Source organism: Buteo buteo, chromosome 24 (genome assembly GCF_964188355.1).
Source record: "Buteo buteo chromosome 24, bButBut1.hap1.1, whole genome shotgun sequence".
Classification (NCBI taxonomy): domain Eukaryota; kingdom Metazoa; phylum Chordata; class Aves; order Accipitriformes; family Accipitridae; genus Buteo; species Buteo buteo.
The window spans coordinates 11,803,780-11,819,826 of record NC_134194.1 but is presented as its reverse complement, the minus strand read 5'-3'; the positions used below and the strand labels follow the sequence as shown (position 1 = coordinate 11,819,826).

The 16,047-nt window shown below is 41.9% G+C and overlaps 1 protein-coding gene and 1 long non-coding RNA gene across 2 annotated transcripts in view; one reads left to right on the top strand and one right to left on the bottom strand.

Moving 5' to 3' along the window:
- Nucleotides 1-14,877, top strand: part of ERGIC1 (endoplasmic reticulum-golgi intermediate compartment 1) — a 61,372-nt gene extending 46,495 nt beyond the window's left edge. Inside the window, exons 7-10 of the mRNA XM_075056499.1 lie at nt 1,069-1,129; nt 2,322-2,422; nt 5,158-5,280; nt 11,068-14,877. Of these exons, the coding sequence (XP_074912600.1) occupies nt 1,069-1,129; nt 2,322-2,422; nt 5,158-5,280; nt 11,068-11,175 (393 nt within the window). The 3' untranslated portion in view covers nt 11,176-14,877. The remainder of the gene's footprint in view (nt 1-1,068; nt 1,130-2,321; nt 2,423-5,157; nt 5,281-11,067) is intronic.
- On the bottom strand, nt 14,001-16,043 carry LOC142044254 (uncharacterized). Its single transcript, XR_012654273.1, has 3 exons — nt 15,913-16,043; nt 15,372-15,486; nt 14,001-14,208 (listed from the first exon to the last, which is right to left on the bottom strand). It is a non-coding gene; the product is annotated as an uncharacterized LOC142044254 (long non-coding RNA).
- Between the last annotated feature and the right edge of the window lie 4 nt (nt 16,044-16,047).

Sequence of the window (16,047 nt, the reverse complement as noted above, 5' to 3'; positions counted from 1 at the left end):
ACCAGCACCTTGCCAGCTGAACCTGCTGATGATTTTGGCTCTCTAGAATTTCCTTTCTCAGGAGAGAAATGGGTTCCATTGCTGCTTCCTCGAAACAATCATCCACTCCATAGCATTCAGAATAGGTAAACAGCCATTAGGATGAGAAAAAATACATTCACATGCTATCAGTTGTTGAGAGGGTCTGGGAAGAAGATTGCATTGCCCTGTTAATGAGGTGAAACTCTCACACCCATGACCAAATACTTCTTCCAAACTCTTCTTCCCTGTTGTCTGGCTTAAGGTCAGGAATTCTAGGTTGTGGACTTATTTGTCCTTTCTGTATGGCTTACTGTACATTATGTGAATGATGCAACCTCTAATCTACAGCTGTTGCTGTGGGGTTTTCCCTGTCTAGAGAGTTCACAAATCAATTATGCTGTTGGTGAACATCAGACTCCAGATCATAGTATGTGGAAGGCATGGGATGGAAATCCTGTTATTCTGGGCAAACAGATACTTGCATGCCTGGGACCAGCTGCAGGAAAAGCTGTATGGATGGCAGTGCTGGCGTGTGTCCTTTCCATCTCCCAGGGTATAATGTGCATGGTGTGAAAGCTGGACTAATGAGTTAAAGCTGTGCAAGCCCAACTGTTCTGACATGAGCTACCTTTACAGGAGTAAACCTGTAGTTTTAATCTGTAGTTGAGTTTTAACCTGAATATGACTCCCATTTATTTCCCTTTCAGCCTGATAAATGAATTTCACAGTTAACTATGCAAAGGTCTTGTGAAATTTCATTGTGAGATATTTCCTAACTGGCCTCTTCCAACTGCAACTCCTTTAGCTTTGGAGTGGTTTTGGAGTTTCATTTTGTAAGATGTTGTGAAATCAACTTTTTTACTTGGAACCAACCTCTCTGGTGATGGTCACTGAAAGATATTTCAAGTCATCTTTTACTGGGTTGAGGCTTTGTTTTCGGAAAGGTTGAATCAGGCTGATCTCCTTGTTACAGGATAGGATAGGGAAGCAAAGATCAAGAGTACCAAGTCAGAGCATAGTTTCTTCATATGCCTTTTTGCTTTCCAGGTCCATAATGTTCACGGAGCATTCAATGCCTTGGAGGGAGCAGACAAACTCAGCTCAAATCGTATGTATTCTTGGTGATTACAGGTCTTAGCTGCTCTCTGCAGGAGGGAAAACAGGGCCATTCATGCAACACTGGTGTATCCAGAAGTCTTTAATTTGCTTCTTTAACCAAAATGATCCAGACATTGCTGACTGACATCTCCATTTTCTCCAGTACCATAGAGAAGGCTTAGCCCAAAAAGTCCTTTGCAGTCCTTCTGCAACCTGGACATTGTCTCCAGCTCTGTTATGACCAACTCAGAATTATTGAGGTTTTTATCCATATCCTATTGCTATAGCTTCCTTTTGCTGCTGTCACCACCACCAGAACTTTTCTTTGTTCTTGTGTTGCAAGTTAGGTCTTACCTTAAGTTCTACTCTGTGGCTAGAAGGATAGACATTTTCATTGCCCTTCTTCATGACCAGTAACACAAAAAGAAATTTCCAGTGCATGCTACAATTCAGCATAGTTTTTCTCCTTCAAGTGTTCAGGCTCCCACAGGATATCAGTCCAGTTCTTGGAACAAAATTTCTATGGCTGTTCCTGAAGCTAAACAGTTATGTTTTCTTTTTCTCCAGGAGCCAAATGTCAGTGTGTTACACTTGGCCAAAGGATCCTGCAGAGAAATCATTTAGAATTCTGTTTTAGAACTGTTTCAGCAGACATGAAAAATAGCACAAGCCATTTAAATCATGAAAAAAACTAATTAATAATTGTTAAGCAGCTGTAGGATAAGGAAGAAGAGAAAGAAGGAAATATGGGTACACAAGAAATGGGACTACACAGGTTGTGATGCCTCAGGTTTTTCTGTCAAAAGAAGCTCAGTGAGCTGCAGCTCTAACCTTAGCGGGTTCTTGATTTAACCAGGACAGCTTTTTATGGTGCTGATAAGTCTTATCATTTATAGTTGCAAGGAGTTAGGAAGGTTCAAGTGACCCAAACTCATGTCAGTAGGTTGTGGTACTACAGAAGTCTTAGAATGGTGGGCAGGTTCTGGCGTCATCCAACTACCTTACAAAGTTTTGTACAAAGGACATAAATGTAGGATGTGAAATTGTCACTTTGTCACAGAACCTGAGATAAGGAGGAGGGAGACTTTTCTGTGACTTACTTGTTTTAGTTGAGTTTGCACATTTACTTTAAAATGTTGTGTAGGCTATGATTCCTTTCTCTGAATACTAATGTATACTTTCCTTTCCTTTCTTGATCACAGCTCTTGCATCTCATGATTACATACTGAAGATAGTCCCAACGGTGTATGAAGACATGAGTGGCAAGCAGCGATACTCATACCAGTATACTGTAGCAAATAAGGTAAAGAAGCAGGTAGTTCTCAGAGAAGCTTCTCATTGCAGCCCAGTGGATGCATGGAGGATCTTCAGTCATCGTTCCTCCTCCCTTTCGCTCCTCTGCTCTGCAGCCATGTACATTTGTTTGTAGGTGAGCAGTAGCCTCTGCTGGGAGAAGGAGGAACTGAAGCTCTTCAGAGTGGGACTTCCTGTTGCTCCTGGTGCTGGTGTTTACCAGGGCTGGGATTGTGAGGGCTTGTCAGAGCAGGTGGTGGTATTGTTTTAATTCTAGAGATAGGTATTCTTACTCCGAACTTTCTCATATGTCAGTTTAACTGATCTAGATTTCTATAAATTGTGTGGGAGTTTTTTACATGCTGCAGGAGCTCTTGTGATTTGTGTCAGGATGCATCTGGATGGAAACTGCAATCCAACTGAACATACAAAATGGCGCTTACATGTGGTTTTATTAATAAAACAGTCTCAATTGTGATGGATGTATCAGACAAATAAGTTAGCAGAGTTTTTAGCTTTTTACAAGTGTTGATTTCAGATATTAAGCCATTGAACCTGCAGCAGCAAATATGTACTAGTTGACTATTTCACAATGCCTACTTTATGATATAATTCTTAACTTAATTTACATTAAGTGTGAAGATATTTGTATTTTAATAATTCAATGTATTGAACTTTTTTTTTAAAAAAAAAAAAGACCCTATTTACTTTTTAAGGTAAAAAGCCTCTTTCAGTTTAAAATTATTTGCCAGTCAGGTGCTAAAGGAAAGTCCGGAATCTGTTTATAATATCTAATTACTGCTAGTTTGCTATAACTGAGAATCAAGCACGTGCTCTCATGGACTAGTTCTTAGATTAACATTCCTGTCTAGTGACTTTTGGGCTTGCTTGTACAGTGTGTCCCAATGATTTGGATGTCTCCCTCTATTCAGATTACAATGTATTTGTTCTGCTTAATGTCACAACTGTTGTTCTGATAAGAGTCTTGCGATGCAAGTTCTGAAAGTAATTTGGCAAATAGACAGCAGGAGCTTTTGACACTTCTCTGAGCATGGTTGCAAATTGGGGCGCTCAGCCAAGACTGACTCATTAGGGCAGGATTGCTGGTGGGGAAAAGGGGAGAGGAAAGAAAAAATGAGGTCAGTTCTATCAAAACTAAAGTCCAGAGAAACAGTGCTGCCTTTGCGTTTTCTTCTCATTAAAAATAAAAATTCTCTTATCGGTGTTTTAGTCCTTGACTGCCATACTGATTGGTGGGAAACAGAAATTGGAAGCCATTGGAATCATCTGGCACAGATTGACTAGTATGAAGAGGTGAATAGAGTCTTAAATGTGGACTGTCTGTCTCCTCTCCCCTTTTATCTCCCAGACCCTACATTTCCTCACTTCCCCAGATAGCCACTGTCCCAAGATACGCTGCAGAAGTTCAGCAATAAGAGCCCTGAAAATATTACGACTAGGGGCTTCAGCTGCATTCTGCTTCTCTTGTCATCCATGGATAAACAACTACATAGAAGGAAATTTGGGATTTATGTGAGATTAATGAAGGAAATAGGTGCTGTTTCACTAGCTCCCTCTGAGCTCACAGAGAGTAATATAATCTTTTTTGTATCATGCTCATGAGTGTCCTATTGCTTTTCCTTTCTTCATCTTTCTGAAGTATTTGAAGTTGTCTTTGCCTCTGCTCTGAAGGAGAATTAAAACAGAAGAGGTCATCTGAGTTGGCAGGCATGTCATAGGGCTAAAGAGGGGAAGAGCAGCTGGGTAAAGAGGTAGCGTGTGCCGTGCCGGTGCTGATGGCTCTCACTGGATTGCTGAGTCCTCAGCCTGCTTTTCTTTGATTTTTCTTCAGTCTGTCAAGATAAATGTCCTGATCATTGAAAAGAGATATATATTTCTACTGAAAGCACAGAGAAAATATTAGCTCAAAAAGATGTGACTTTTGATACTAAGTTGATGTTAGTATCTGTTCTACATTGGCATTGTGCAGTATGTCTTGTTGGGGTGTTGTCCTGTGCCTGATTGATTGCACTGTACCTGTTAGTAAAGAAATGGATTAAGGGAGATTATCACTGGCAATCTGAAGATGTCTCTCCCGAACCAGCTTGGAATATTTTTTGAACCTTTGCCAATATTTTTCTGGATACAGTTTCCTTTTGGTTTTCAGCGTGATTTTTAAACATGGTTTAAACAGGGCTTTATGTGATTCATACTGAGTGGGCAAAGCATTCACATTGTTGGTCTCAATGTGAAGGGGGCCTTACAGACAGGAGCTGCTGCTTGCTATTCTGAGTGTGTGGACAAGAAGGCATTTTCAGGTTCTTGCAAACTAAATTCTTTTTGATGAATATCCCAGTATACGATTTACATACTGACAGTACAGAAAGTTCACCTGCAACCACCTAGAGACTGCTTGTATTTCAATAGAGCAGATCTAAGCTAGAGAAATCAATGACAGCCTTTCTATTTACTTCTGTAATTTTGAATGAAGGTGAGAGTAAGCACCATTACTCTCTGTTCCCAGCTATATCATTATCAGACTGTAAAGAACTTATTTTCCTATTTGATAAGGATGGGGGGTGGGCAGTCACACAGGAATTAACTGTTTGCTTCTTTCAGTCTGATCATTAGTACAAAACAGTGGAGTAAGGGCCAGATCCACAGAAGCAGTTTTATTGGAGACACTCTTACCTGGAATGAGATTGCTTACATTTTCTGCCATTTTTCCCCCACTTTCTTTCCTAGGAGTACGTAGCCTACAGTCACACTGGCCGCATTATCCCAGCTATCTGGTTTCGCTACGATTTGAGCCCCATCACAGTGAAATACACAGAGAGGCGACAGCCTTTGTACAGGTTTATCACATCGGTGAGTTACTCTAAACCTCTAATTCTCCCTTTTTCTGCCTGCCTTTCATTTCTGTTCTGAGCCTTTCTTGTCAAGAAGAATTGAATTTCTGCTTCAGAGCATTGTGACGTGATTGAAATAAAGCGGTACATCATCGCAATTGTACTGAAGTATAAGTGAGGTAACTGGTAAGCCCTATGCTCTGACAATTTTATTTAATAGCTAGGTATAAGAAGAAAGAAAATTATCCTATTCCAGAAGTGCCAGGCTCTGTCTAGGCAGGATGGGCACTATTGCACTATTGCAACATGTCAGAAACTTGGAAGTAAAGCTAATGTGGTATGCAGTAATGCATGCTGCAATAAACCATCTCTCTAAGAGTGAGATCTAACTTGCAGAGAATGCAGGGCAGTTGTTTTACTCAGTACTGTTGCTTGGCTTAATACAAGTATGCCAGTTCCAGATATTTACTCCTCGGCAGAAGTGGAGAAGAGCTGCATTATCAGATTCCAGAGGTGTTTTCCTGACGTGTTATGTTTTGATCTATCCAAATAACATGCTGCAGTACTGATCTCAGCATCTATAACAAAGCTGTACTGTCCAAACTGCTAGTTAGGCAAAGAGCTATTTAAAGATCTTCCAGAACATTAAAAAATGTGTCCTGAGGGAGTTGGCTTAAAATTTAAGCTGCAGTCTGCTGTGCCAGTGAGGCATGGTAGAATGTGAAGTAGTTGATGAATTGGCTGGAATTAAGACCTTGGATTTTGATTTTTAAACTGTTTGAATATTTTAATTGGAAGTAACCTAAACAGTGTGGCTGTTTTGCACTTAAAGATTTTGATTTTGCAGCTTCTGATAAACACCAAGTTCCCTTCACTTAACTTTGGAAATTCATGTGATCTCTAGGATACACAAATACCAAGAGAAAGTGACTTCAGCAAAATCCAAATGTCATGGTTTAAGACCTTCTCTTCTTAGCATGTCTGTCTGGTTTCAAAACGTAATCCTAAAAAAGGTCAAACATCAGCATTTTATGACTTGGCATCTCATACTGCCTCTGCTTCTTTCCCTAACAATATGCTCTCATAGGTTTCTTACACATCTTGTTGGGGGTGAGGCTGTGGAAGCGTTTTTAACGGGAAACAGTGTTTGGAAATGATTGATAGCTGGCATTATTCTCTGTCATCTCCATTGGTAGCATTTACTGCTGATATGCCATTGTATGCATATAAATAGTATCTTTGTTGAATTTGATACCTTGCTTCAGAGTTTACATGAGGAGTGTACAGGAAAGGCTTTCCTCACTGGTTGCCACAATGACCTTTTGGATTTGAGATAGCCCCAGCTAGAATTTTGTCCCATCCTGTCTGTAAAGTTAGCCAGGCATGTGCTGGCTGCTAGACTGCTGAAGAGTTTTACGATTGATTTTTGTCTACTTTGTTTGGTCTGTTAAATGGCTATAGTCTCAAGCAGCTCACTTGGGGCCATTCCAATTGAATGTCCTTCCTATGGAGATGTGTGGGTGACACTGATATCTGCAGTAGCTGTTAAGCAGTATGTCAGACAGGTGTGCCAGACCCTTGTCAGACAGGGGTGACTTAGAGGCAGATCCTTGTTACAGCTGCTGTGACAATCAGTCTGGACCATCTGGCCTTGGTACAGATGACCTGCTCTTGCTGTCATTTAGGCTAGGAGTGTTTTACAGTAAGGCAGCCTTGGCTGTGTATGTGCTACACTTAAAGCTTTACAGTGTTCAAGGTGGCATTGAAAAGGTTGGAGTGGGGGAGCAGTGCTGCAGAGGATCGAAACACCTTTTGTCCTAGGTTTCCTTGCCCTGTTTTGATGACACGATCTGTTCCATTGTCCTTTCCACTGTTTTAGCCCCTTCCTGTATCTCCAACGTGGCCTTTTGCATCACAGTTGCTCTGGAGACCAGTTAGTGGTGATGAGCACTGGGCTGAGGTCCAGACAGAGATTGTGCTGGGGCATCTGGAGTCATTGCCGAATGGGGCTGGCCATGGAAAGCATGAGCTTTTTCTGAGCGGCAACTGCTTTATTTAAAAACTACAAGAGGGGCTCTGGAGTAGGGGGGGATCACCTGTGACTTCTTTTAGTGAGCAGGTTGTTTACTAGGGTACCTGTGCGGCTTCCAGTAAATTTAAATGTGTCCCAGGGATGCGGGAGGATCCTGTGGGCTTGAAAGAGACTTTAGGGGAGAAACTGTGTCAGTGTTGGAGGGAAGAATACACTGTGGAGGAAGGATCCCATGTGGAGAGATCAGATGAGAGAGGGGTGTTGCCTGTTCAGCAGAGAGCCAAAGGAATCTCATTCTGCTGCTGGGAAGGTTAACTGATGCTCTTTGTTAGTAATGAGTTTGCCCCCAAAAAACTTCAGTGCCGCCAAGAGGAGCATTATAGCACCATAGCAGTGTTCCCAGGTCTTCTGTGTTCCAAACAGACCCACTCTAACTCATGCCTGCTCCTTGGGTTTTTGTGGTATACAGAACTATCCTAGTTTTCTGTACCATGTGAGAGGTACTTCCTGTGCAGGACAAAGGGCATTGGTTTAGCATAGATTTTACTTTACATGTCATGCTTCAAAAAATTCAGTACTAACTAAGATTTTGTATTGCTTATGGGTCAGTGCTGCCACTGTCACTGTGCTGTGAATTTGCCATGGATCCAGGGGTTAACCACAGACACTTCACATAGTGTTAAACACAGTAGATTTTGCCTGTTAAACTGTACTGCTTAAAATCAAGGCATCTCCCCATAAAGAGAAGCCATTCATGGCCTCATGGTTGAGGTTATGGAGCAAGGGGGAAAGTTTCACTGCTGAAAATTTATGAGTTCCTGTAAGTGGCCAAACTGAAAGAAGGTTTTATCATGAGGTCAGCCTAGGGGCTGGGAGGGGAGAGCAGGCAGAAAACAAGCCAAATTTCTGCTGAAGCATTCAATATCCAAAGAAAAAATAGAATTTTCTTCCTGATGTGAGAGGACTCATCTGCCCTCTAGGTGTGAAAAAAGTTAAACTGGAAATAATGGGGGGGAAAGGGTTGCAGGGAGAATTATTTCAGCTGTGGGACCTGTTACCAACGGGTATCATAGACTCAGACCCGTGCCGTTTTTAAAACCAAGACAGTGTTGTTCTACAAGATATGCTGCAGATCAGCCAGAAATCTCTGGGTGGGATTCTGTAGCTTACCTTACTAGGAATTATGTGGGGGTCCTACTGGTCCCCTCTGTCTTTGAAGGTAATTTTCAGATTTTAAGACATCCCAGAGGTTCACCGTCATGTATCTGACACTTGCCTTTCTGTCATTTTGCTTGCAGCCTTGCCTCCTCCTACATATCCACTTGTGCTTTCCTTTAGGCTTCAGCCTGCATCCCAGCCACTGTCCTATAATCATATTCTGTTCAAAACCCTCATGTGTACCCCAATTGCATGGTCTCTCACTGCTGTATTTATTACACTTCTATATTTCTTTCTCTTCCTCATTTAATGGTTGGGCCCAAGTCAAACTGTAACCTCAGCAAGCCAAATGCAGATCATTCCCAGTATAAAACTCCATTAAATATAAATCAGTGCATGATGCCTAACTTCCTTCAGTGCTGCTAAGGAGCAACGCTCCATACGTATTAGAACTGTGATGATAAAGAAACACAGTGGTGCAGCTTCTGTGCTGACTTAGAGATCAACCCTGGCACTGCCTTTTTTTTGTCGCAACGAAACAAGAGGGCTGTGTGCGTGCTGGGAGGCAGGCTCCAAGCGAATGCCAGGTGTGTGTGACTCATAAACTCTCAGCAGTACAGAGCTGTGCAGATGAATATATATTTTTTTTCTATTCCCCACCCCCTTGCACTGCTGCACTGAAATCAGATTTTCCTACCATATGATGCAAAATCTTAGTGTTGGACGGTTTTTCTGTTATTTGCGGTACAACATCTCCTGTCAGCTGAGCTGCTGTGTACTGAAATAACCCAACTCCATTGCGGTCATTTTCCCTGAAAAGTCACCCTGCGTCATGGTCCAAGGGATAGCAAGGAGGGGGGCAGAGGGGGCAGGAGCTGGACTTGTCCCCTAAAAATACTAACTTTGCCTCAGGCTGGTGCTCTGGTTTTTGAAGCCTTTATCTGCTGGAATGCCAACTGTCCTGCAAAAGCCATGTTTACTGCAGCTCCTCATTTCACCGAGCTCACTAAACGCATATATCCTGGTTATAAATACGCATGTAAATGAGTGCTTTATTTCTTGCTGCCTTCGCTCAACATTAATGAACTGTTTGTTCTGTTGCCATACTAACTTCCTGCTGACCTGAATGCTGCTGCTGTTAAGTTACTCTTTTGTCTGTAACTTTGCCCATGGGGTGTAGTGCTGTATGGGAGAAGAGACAGGGCACGGTAGGTCTAGTGTGGCACTGGTTCCCTTCTGTGGCAGTTGTATTGCATTTCCCTGATACCCTGCTACATTGGCTTACTGATTTTGGGTTCCCCTCACTCTCTTGGCTTCTAGCTCACAGCAAAATCCCCCTTTTCCTAGGCAAGCCCTTCTCAGGAGATAAGCTCTGTATCTTGTCCCCTTCTCACTGACCTGGTGTCTCTTACTCTCACAGCCACCTAATCCTATGGAATGTAAAAGACCAAATTAAAAGAGCATCACAGCTATGAAGTCAAAAATGCGGGAGTTAAGAAATGCCAGGTCTGTGTAATTGTAACTTGGCTGTTAAATATTATTAGGTTACTTTATTATGTATCATACTTTCCATGTGAACCCTGCCTTGTGCAGCGCGCAGGGTGGGGTGACACCCTGTGAGCAGCGTTTCTTCCCATCCTACAGTATTTGACTGCTGCCTTGTTACTAGCAGGTGGTTTGTATTAACCTGGTCCTGAGTACAAGTCATACGTATCCACAGGGACTCTGAGACATCTATTGTCATGGTATTGAACCCTTCAAATGTGTTTTCCTTCGCAGTTTCCCTGGGAGGCAAGTTTGGCATTGTCCCCATTTCATAGATAAGGGAATTGAAGCAATGTGTTGCAAAGTCTATAACTGGTGCCCCCTGATTTTGGGTGCTCCAAGCCAAGATTTGACATGTCAGAATACTTTTGTGTTTTTCTAGCACTTGAGAACTGAAGTAGGCTGTTATGCTAATCAGGAGATTAATTTTTTCCCTAACTCTGTTCTTGAAAATGATCATGTTTTTACTGGTTTTTAAATAATTCAACCTGAGATATCTTGCATGGAAAACTTTGGCCCACAAAGAGTTAAGTTGGCAGTGCTTTTGTAAGCAGCACTTGTAATGGAAAGTGTTAGACAGACTTAGCTGTAGGTGTCACTGGTAGCTAGGTTTCTCTGTTAGTCACTGTCCTTCACATGCTATTTCAGTGTCTTTTGCCTGTTTGCAAATGCTGTATCTTGTGAAATAGGGAAAAGACTGCAAGGCCATGTTATTTATAATAGAAAACAGTAGTAGGAAGATATGAGCAACAGAGAGCTTCTACAAAACTTTGTTAGGTGGAGTTTAGCCCAGAAAGGAACAGCATTCATGCTGTATACTCCTAGGAGCTGGGATTTATGATTGGCTCAGGCTATGATGAGTTCAGGATAGCACTAAGTTATTCCACTGTAGGGAACGGTTTTCCTGAATGATTGTCATATAATTATGTCCCCGGTACTGTTACCCCATTCTTGGTATGCTTCCAGAAAATGCCCTAACAGTAGGCAATAATATCCTTCCCCCCAGTTTCAAGCTGTGTAAAAGTTTTCCTCACCACTGAAAAACCTGTTTCCTCTCTCTGTACTTTTCAGATATGTGCCATCATTGGAGGAACATTTACTGTAGCTGGGATCCTCGACTCGTGCATTTTCACAGCATCAGAGGCCTGGAAGAAGATCCAGCTGGGGAAAATGCAGTAGCAGTGAAACTGTACCCTAGTCTCCAAGGACAGGAGCAAAGATTGAGAAATCTACCACTACCTGTTTTTGTCTTTATTTTCTATTTGATTGAATCAGTAAGTTTTTCTCTAATCAGGCTGTTCAGTGAAGACGTCTTCAACAAATCAAAGAAATCTCCATGCATTTCAGAGCTCTGAGAGTGAAAAATCAATGGAATCAGGGCATGGATTTCGATTCTCTCCCCCCAGAAAGAGAGGTTGAAATGCCATATATGAAACACACCGTCAGATCTAAGTAAGGATGACAGTCTGTTTTCTGGGAGGGTCCTATGGCAGTATGCAAATTAGGTAGTAGATGGCAAAGAGTTGAACTGTCTTGTGGCACTTCTTGGAATTCCGTTGGATTTGCATGATTAGACAATCGACTTTTGTATATGGCAAAATTGTATATTAGGAAGAAATTCCACCCGTGGTGCCAAAAAGGTGATGTATCTGTTGGTGAGGAATGGAAAGTGTTAGTCCCCATAGCAAACTTTAGAGACAGAGGGCAGAAATAACATCAAGAAATGTTTTGTGCTTTTATTGAAAGCTCTTTTGTTCAGATATGACCTTTCTAATGAAATGAGCAAACGAGAAGAGGAAGCTTTCCCCTAGCTACCTTTTCCTGGGTAATCTGTGATCCAGGCAGTGGAGGGCCTTTCTTTTACTCTGGATGTAAGGATGTAAAAGTGGTTTCATTTCTTCCCAGAAACTGAATATCCAGTCTTGTGTTTACAGGTGGCATGAAGTAAAAACCAAACTGAGCAACACAGTTTTATGTGGCCTTTGCTTTGAAAGGGAATAGTTGTCTTTACAGCATTAGCTTTTATTCTTTCTTATATTTTTTTAAACACAGACCACCCAACAGTCTGGATTCTGCACTTCTGCTTTATTATTTTTATTATTGTTGTTATTTTGAAAAGGGGTTGTATATTCTATGTGTTCAGAAGAATGGTGCAGTCTTCTGGGTGGATAAGCACAGCTTACTGTCTTGCTTTGTGTGTGTATATTGAATACACCTGTCAAACACAGGAAGTCTGTCTTTTCAGGGTTTAAGGTGCCTCCCTTTTCCTTTAAAAGTCAATCGGGCATCTTTTCTGAGCCCTAGACTGACACTGTTCACCCACAGGTACACCAGTAGCAGGGCAGGCATTGCCACAGGCTGGCCCCTGCTAGTGGTTGTTTTGCTTTATTACTTAAAATGGTACCTGAGCTTCCATGCCCATTCATTCAAGCCTTGTCTTCTGGGGCCTCCAGTAAATGGAGGTGTGAGGGGAAAACTACTGCCAGGTGTGGCTTGCATGTAATGGTAGACATGAGTTCACTAAAATTAGACTGATACCCACCAGCGCATTTTCCATAGCCTCCTAAATGTTCCTTGAGTAGTAACAGTCTCTGCATGCTTTGTAAATGTCTGAGCTGAGGATACACAAATTTTAAGTGTTCCAGGATGGATAAAAATCATAAAATAAAAATCTTTAACTCAATCAATGCTGTAAATTCTAAGACGGGTGCAGGATTTCTCTTGGATAATATCTACTGCCCACTGCCCTTTCCTGGAGGCAGAAGTATCCAAACATTATGTTGTAATAATATGAATCTTTGAATATTCAGTGTTAATGCTAGAGTCAGATGCATTTCAAAAGTATTCCTAATACATATCTGTTGAAATTGTCTCATTGCTTTGGAAGTAGGGATGGTAGCCAGTTTTATCCACATACCAAAAAAAAGAAGCCAACCACCCTCACCCTGCTGTCCTCTGCCCTGTAGTGACTTCAGACAAATTACAGCATTGGAATTTTTCCCTGTTCTTATTACGGACTGATTGCTATTACTTTAGGTGTAAACTGAATTGTGTAACTTCCTGTATCTGTTAATGTATGGATAGATTTTATACATTTTTTTCCATTTACAAAAATCAACTTGAAAATGAGATGCTTGTCTTCATTTCGATGCGTGTGTCCGTGTGCCTGCGAGCGGTACCTGCTGGATGGTGGCAGCTGCCCGGTGGGAGCCGGGATTTTCCATTGCAATTGTTGGCCGAAGGATTTCCTCTAATCCACTGTGACCAGATGAAGCTTACAGCAAAAAATGTCCTAGTTTTTTCTCTTGAATTGGTTGCATCTTAGCTCACAGCTTGTGAACCCAGTGATTACTGGGATTACAAGGATGTGATTTTTAATATCTTGGCAGTGCATCCTGAGCTGTGCAAGAGATGATCTTTGTAGCGCAGTGGATTGTACTGTTAGTTTTCTGAAGTTTCTTCCCTCGTACAATTTCTTTGACACAAACGAGCAAAGCTGGTTGCAGATTCCTGTCTGTGCCTGGTGTGTTATTTCTGGCTTTCTACTTCTCCCCATCCTCTGTCTGAATTAAGTGCTGCCTTCTGTGCAGTCCAGGCCAGTTCTCTAAACCAGACCAGTGAAATTGTTTGGCTTTTTTTGGAAATAACAGATGCATACTTCAGTGTGCCTGCTTTCTCTGCCAAAATGTCCACTGCAATAACCTAATAAATCACATTTTTTTTTGCTAGATGTGGAAACCAAATTGTGCTCAAGTTCTGGCAAAACTGCTGAAGAAACAGTCCGCACCTTAGTTCTCTAAACCAGGTCTAAGCTTTTGAGTACTGCCAAGCCAAGGCTACCTTCTGGGGCTGCTGTAAGTTGTGGCGAGCTTGTCCTTCAGGTGTGGCTGGCTTGGGTCATGTAATGATGCTGCATCATGTGTTTACAGAAGAATCTGCTCTTCATCTCCAAATGTGAAAGCGAGGTAGTTACTGTTATAGCAGTCCTGCCCCGTGCATACATGTCTCATTAGATTTCACTTTTATTTTCAAACACTTTCTAGAAGATAAATGAGCTTAGTTATGCTTTTAAACATCAGTGCAAACAAAATTAATTTCAAGCCATAGTGGAAGAAAAACCATCGATTGTAGGTGTTCATCTGTATTCCTGACTTTGCTCTTTCAAGTCAGTATTTTGACAGAAGTATTTGTGGTTTTCCAAGAAAGACATCCCTGTAGGAAGTAAAATATTTAGAACTTGTATATATCCCACTTTAAATAAGTCCCTTTAAAGCTACGCTTCATCATACAGTGAGAACTTGTGGTGTAGGATGCTTTGCAATGGTGGAGTTACAATTTTTAGCTCTAGGGAAAGCTGTGCTTAGGTATATTCTAGGCATTATGTGGACCGCTGAAGATTAATTTTAAGAAAAAAAAATGGAAATGGGATAAGAAAAAAATGGAAGACATGCAATTGTGAATGTTTGGTTTATCAAATATTTGCATTCAACTACTGCTCTGTAAAAAGTGAAATCTGCAGTGTAGATGGTAATGTCTGTAGTTAATTTCTGAATATTTCTCATTTGAAGTTGTTTTTTATTTGTGTGATACTGGGCTGAAAAAGACTGTGATGAGTGTCTGCTTTAGAATCATTGTTTGAAGTTTCAGATGACATATGTCCATTTCTCAATAGTCCTTGGAAGAAGGGAGAGAGGGGCAGAGGAGGAAAGACATAGTCCTGTAGTATGTTATGGCGATGTTTAAAGCACAAATCTTTTGCATTTTTACAGTGGAGATTATTAAGGAGTTCTGGCATTTCCCTTTTAATTTGCAACCTTATGTTAATAAAATATTAGCCTTTTTAGTTCTATAATTAAAAATAAAACTCTCGTGTGTTTTGATTGGCTTCTTGTTGCACTACTATTGCAAAATCAATCTAAAAGGGCTTTTTTCTTTTGTTTTTAATTATTATTTCAGTGAACTAAGCGTTATCACACAATGAAATCACTGTAAGCCAGGTCACTGTGTAGAAAGTTAACAGAAGGTTCTTTTGTAATCGGCACTGAGTCATGTCTGGACATTCAGTGCTTGGTTTTGAACAGTACCAAGTGTCCTAACCTCCCTTTTTTTAATGAGAGGTGAATGGACTGCGCTTGGAACTTGCTGGGTTTGGCTTTAGTCACTGTGCCACTTGGTATATAAAATAAGTAATTTTTTGTTCCCCCCCTCCTTTAATTTCCTTTTAGCCTTGCTTCACTATGTATTTAGAAATAAGCGTCTGAGGCAATTAGTAAAGATTAAATAGGAAGGGGTTACAACACAGTGAATTTGGGCACTATATATCTGCACCATATTAAGAAACCAATGCCTTTTAAGTTCTGGTATTGCTTACTTACGTTGGTGTACAACATCTTCATGAAGGGAGAGATCTGCCTGCTTCCAATGGCCCTCAAGCGCAGGTTGGAACTCAGATTTCCAGAAGTGACAGGATGGTGCTGAAGGTTTCTTACTCTGCGTAAAAGAACAGTAAAGGCACTGGGAAAGGCGTTTGTCCGGCCCTCGGCCCGGGAACTTTTCCAACCTATCTTTATATAAACCAAAACCCAGTCAAGTGTCCGTACTGCCACTCACCTGAGCGCTCGGTTCATTTCTACCAACACCACCTTCTGCCATAAATAATTTTCCTTGAGAATAAATTAATCTATGTCCCTTAAAACTGTACCACCGCCCCATCTACCTCAGATGCAAGCAGTTTGTGCAGGTGAGAAGCCTGGGGAGGCGGGTGACAGCACATGCAGCCACAGGAGCGGGGTCTGGGCTGAGGAATTGGGGCTCGGCGGGAGCCCCGGTCCGTCTCCCTTTTGGCTGAGGGACGCGGGCTTTCTGGGCTGGGCCGGAGGGGAGGCAGCCGGCCGGAGGGGTTCACTGTGTTCGTACCCGTTCGAGGAGGGGCTGGATGTGGAGAGAAGCGGCTGCCGCTAAACAGCTCTGACTTCGGGCACGCTGACAGGACGGGGGCCGCCCTCAGGCCCGCCGGCGATGCCCGCCCTGACGGACACCGGGGCGCCTGCG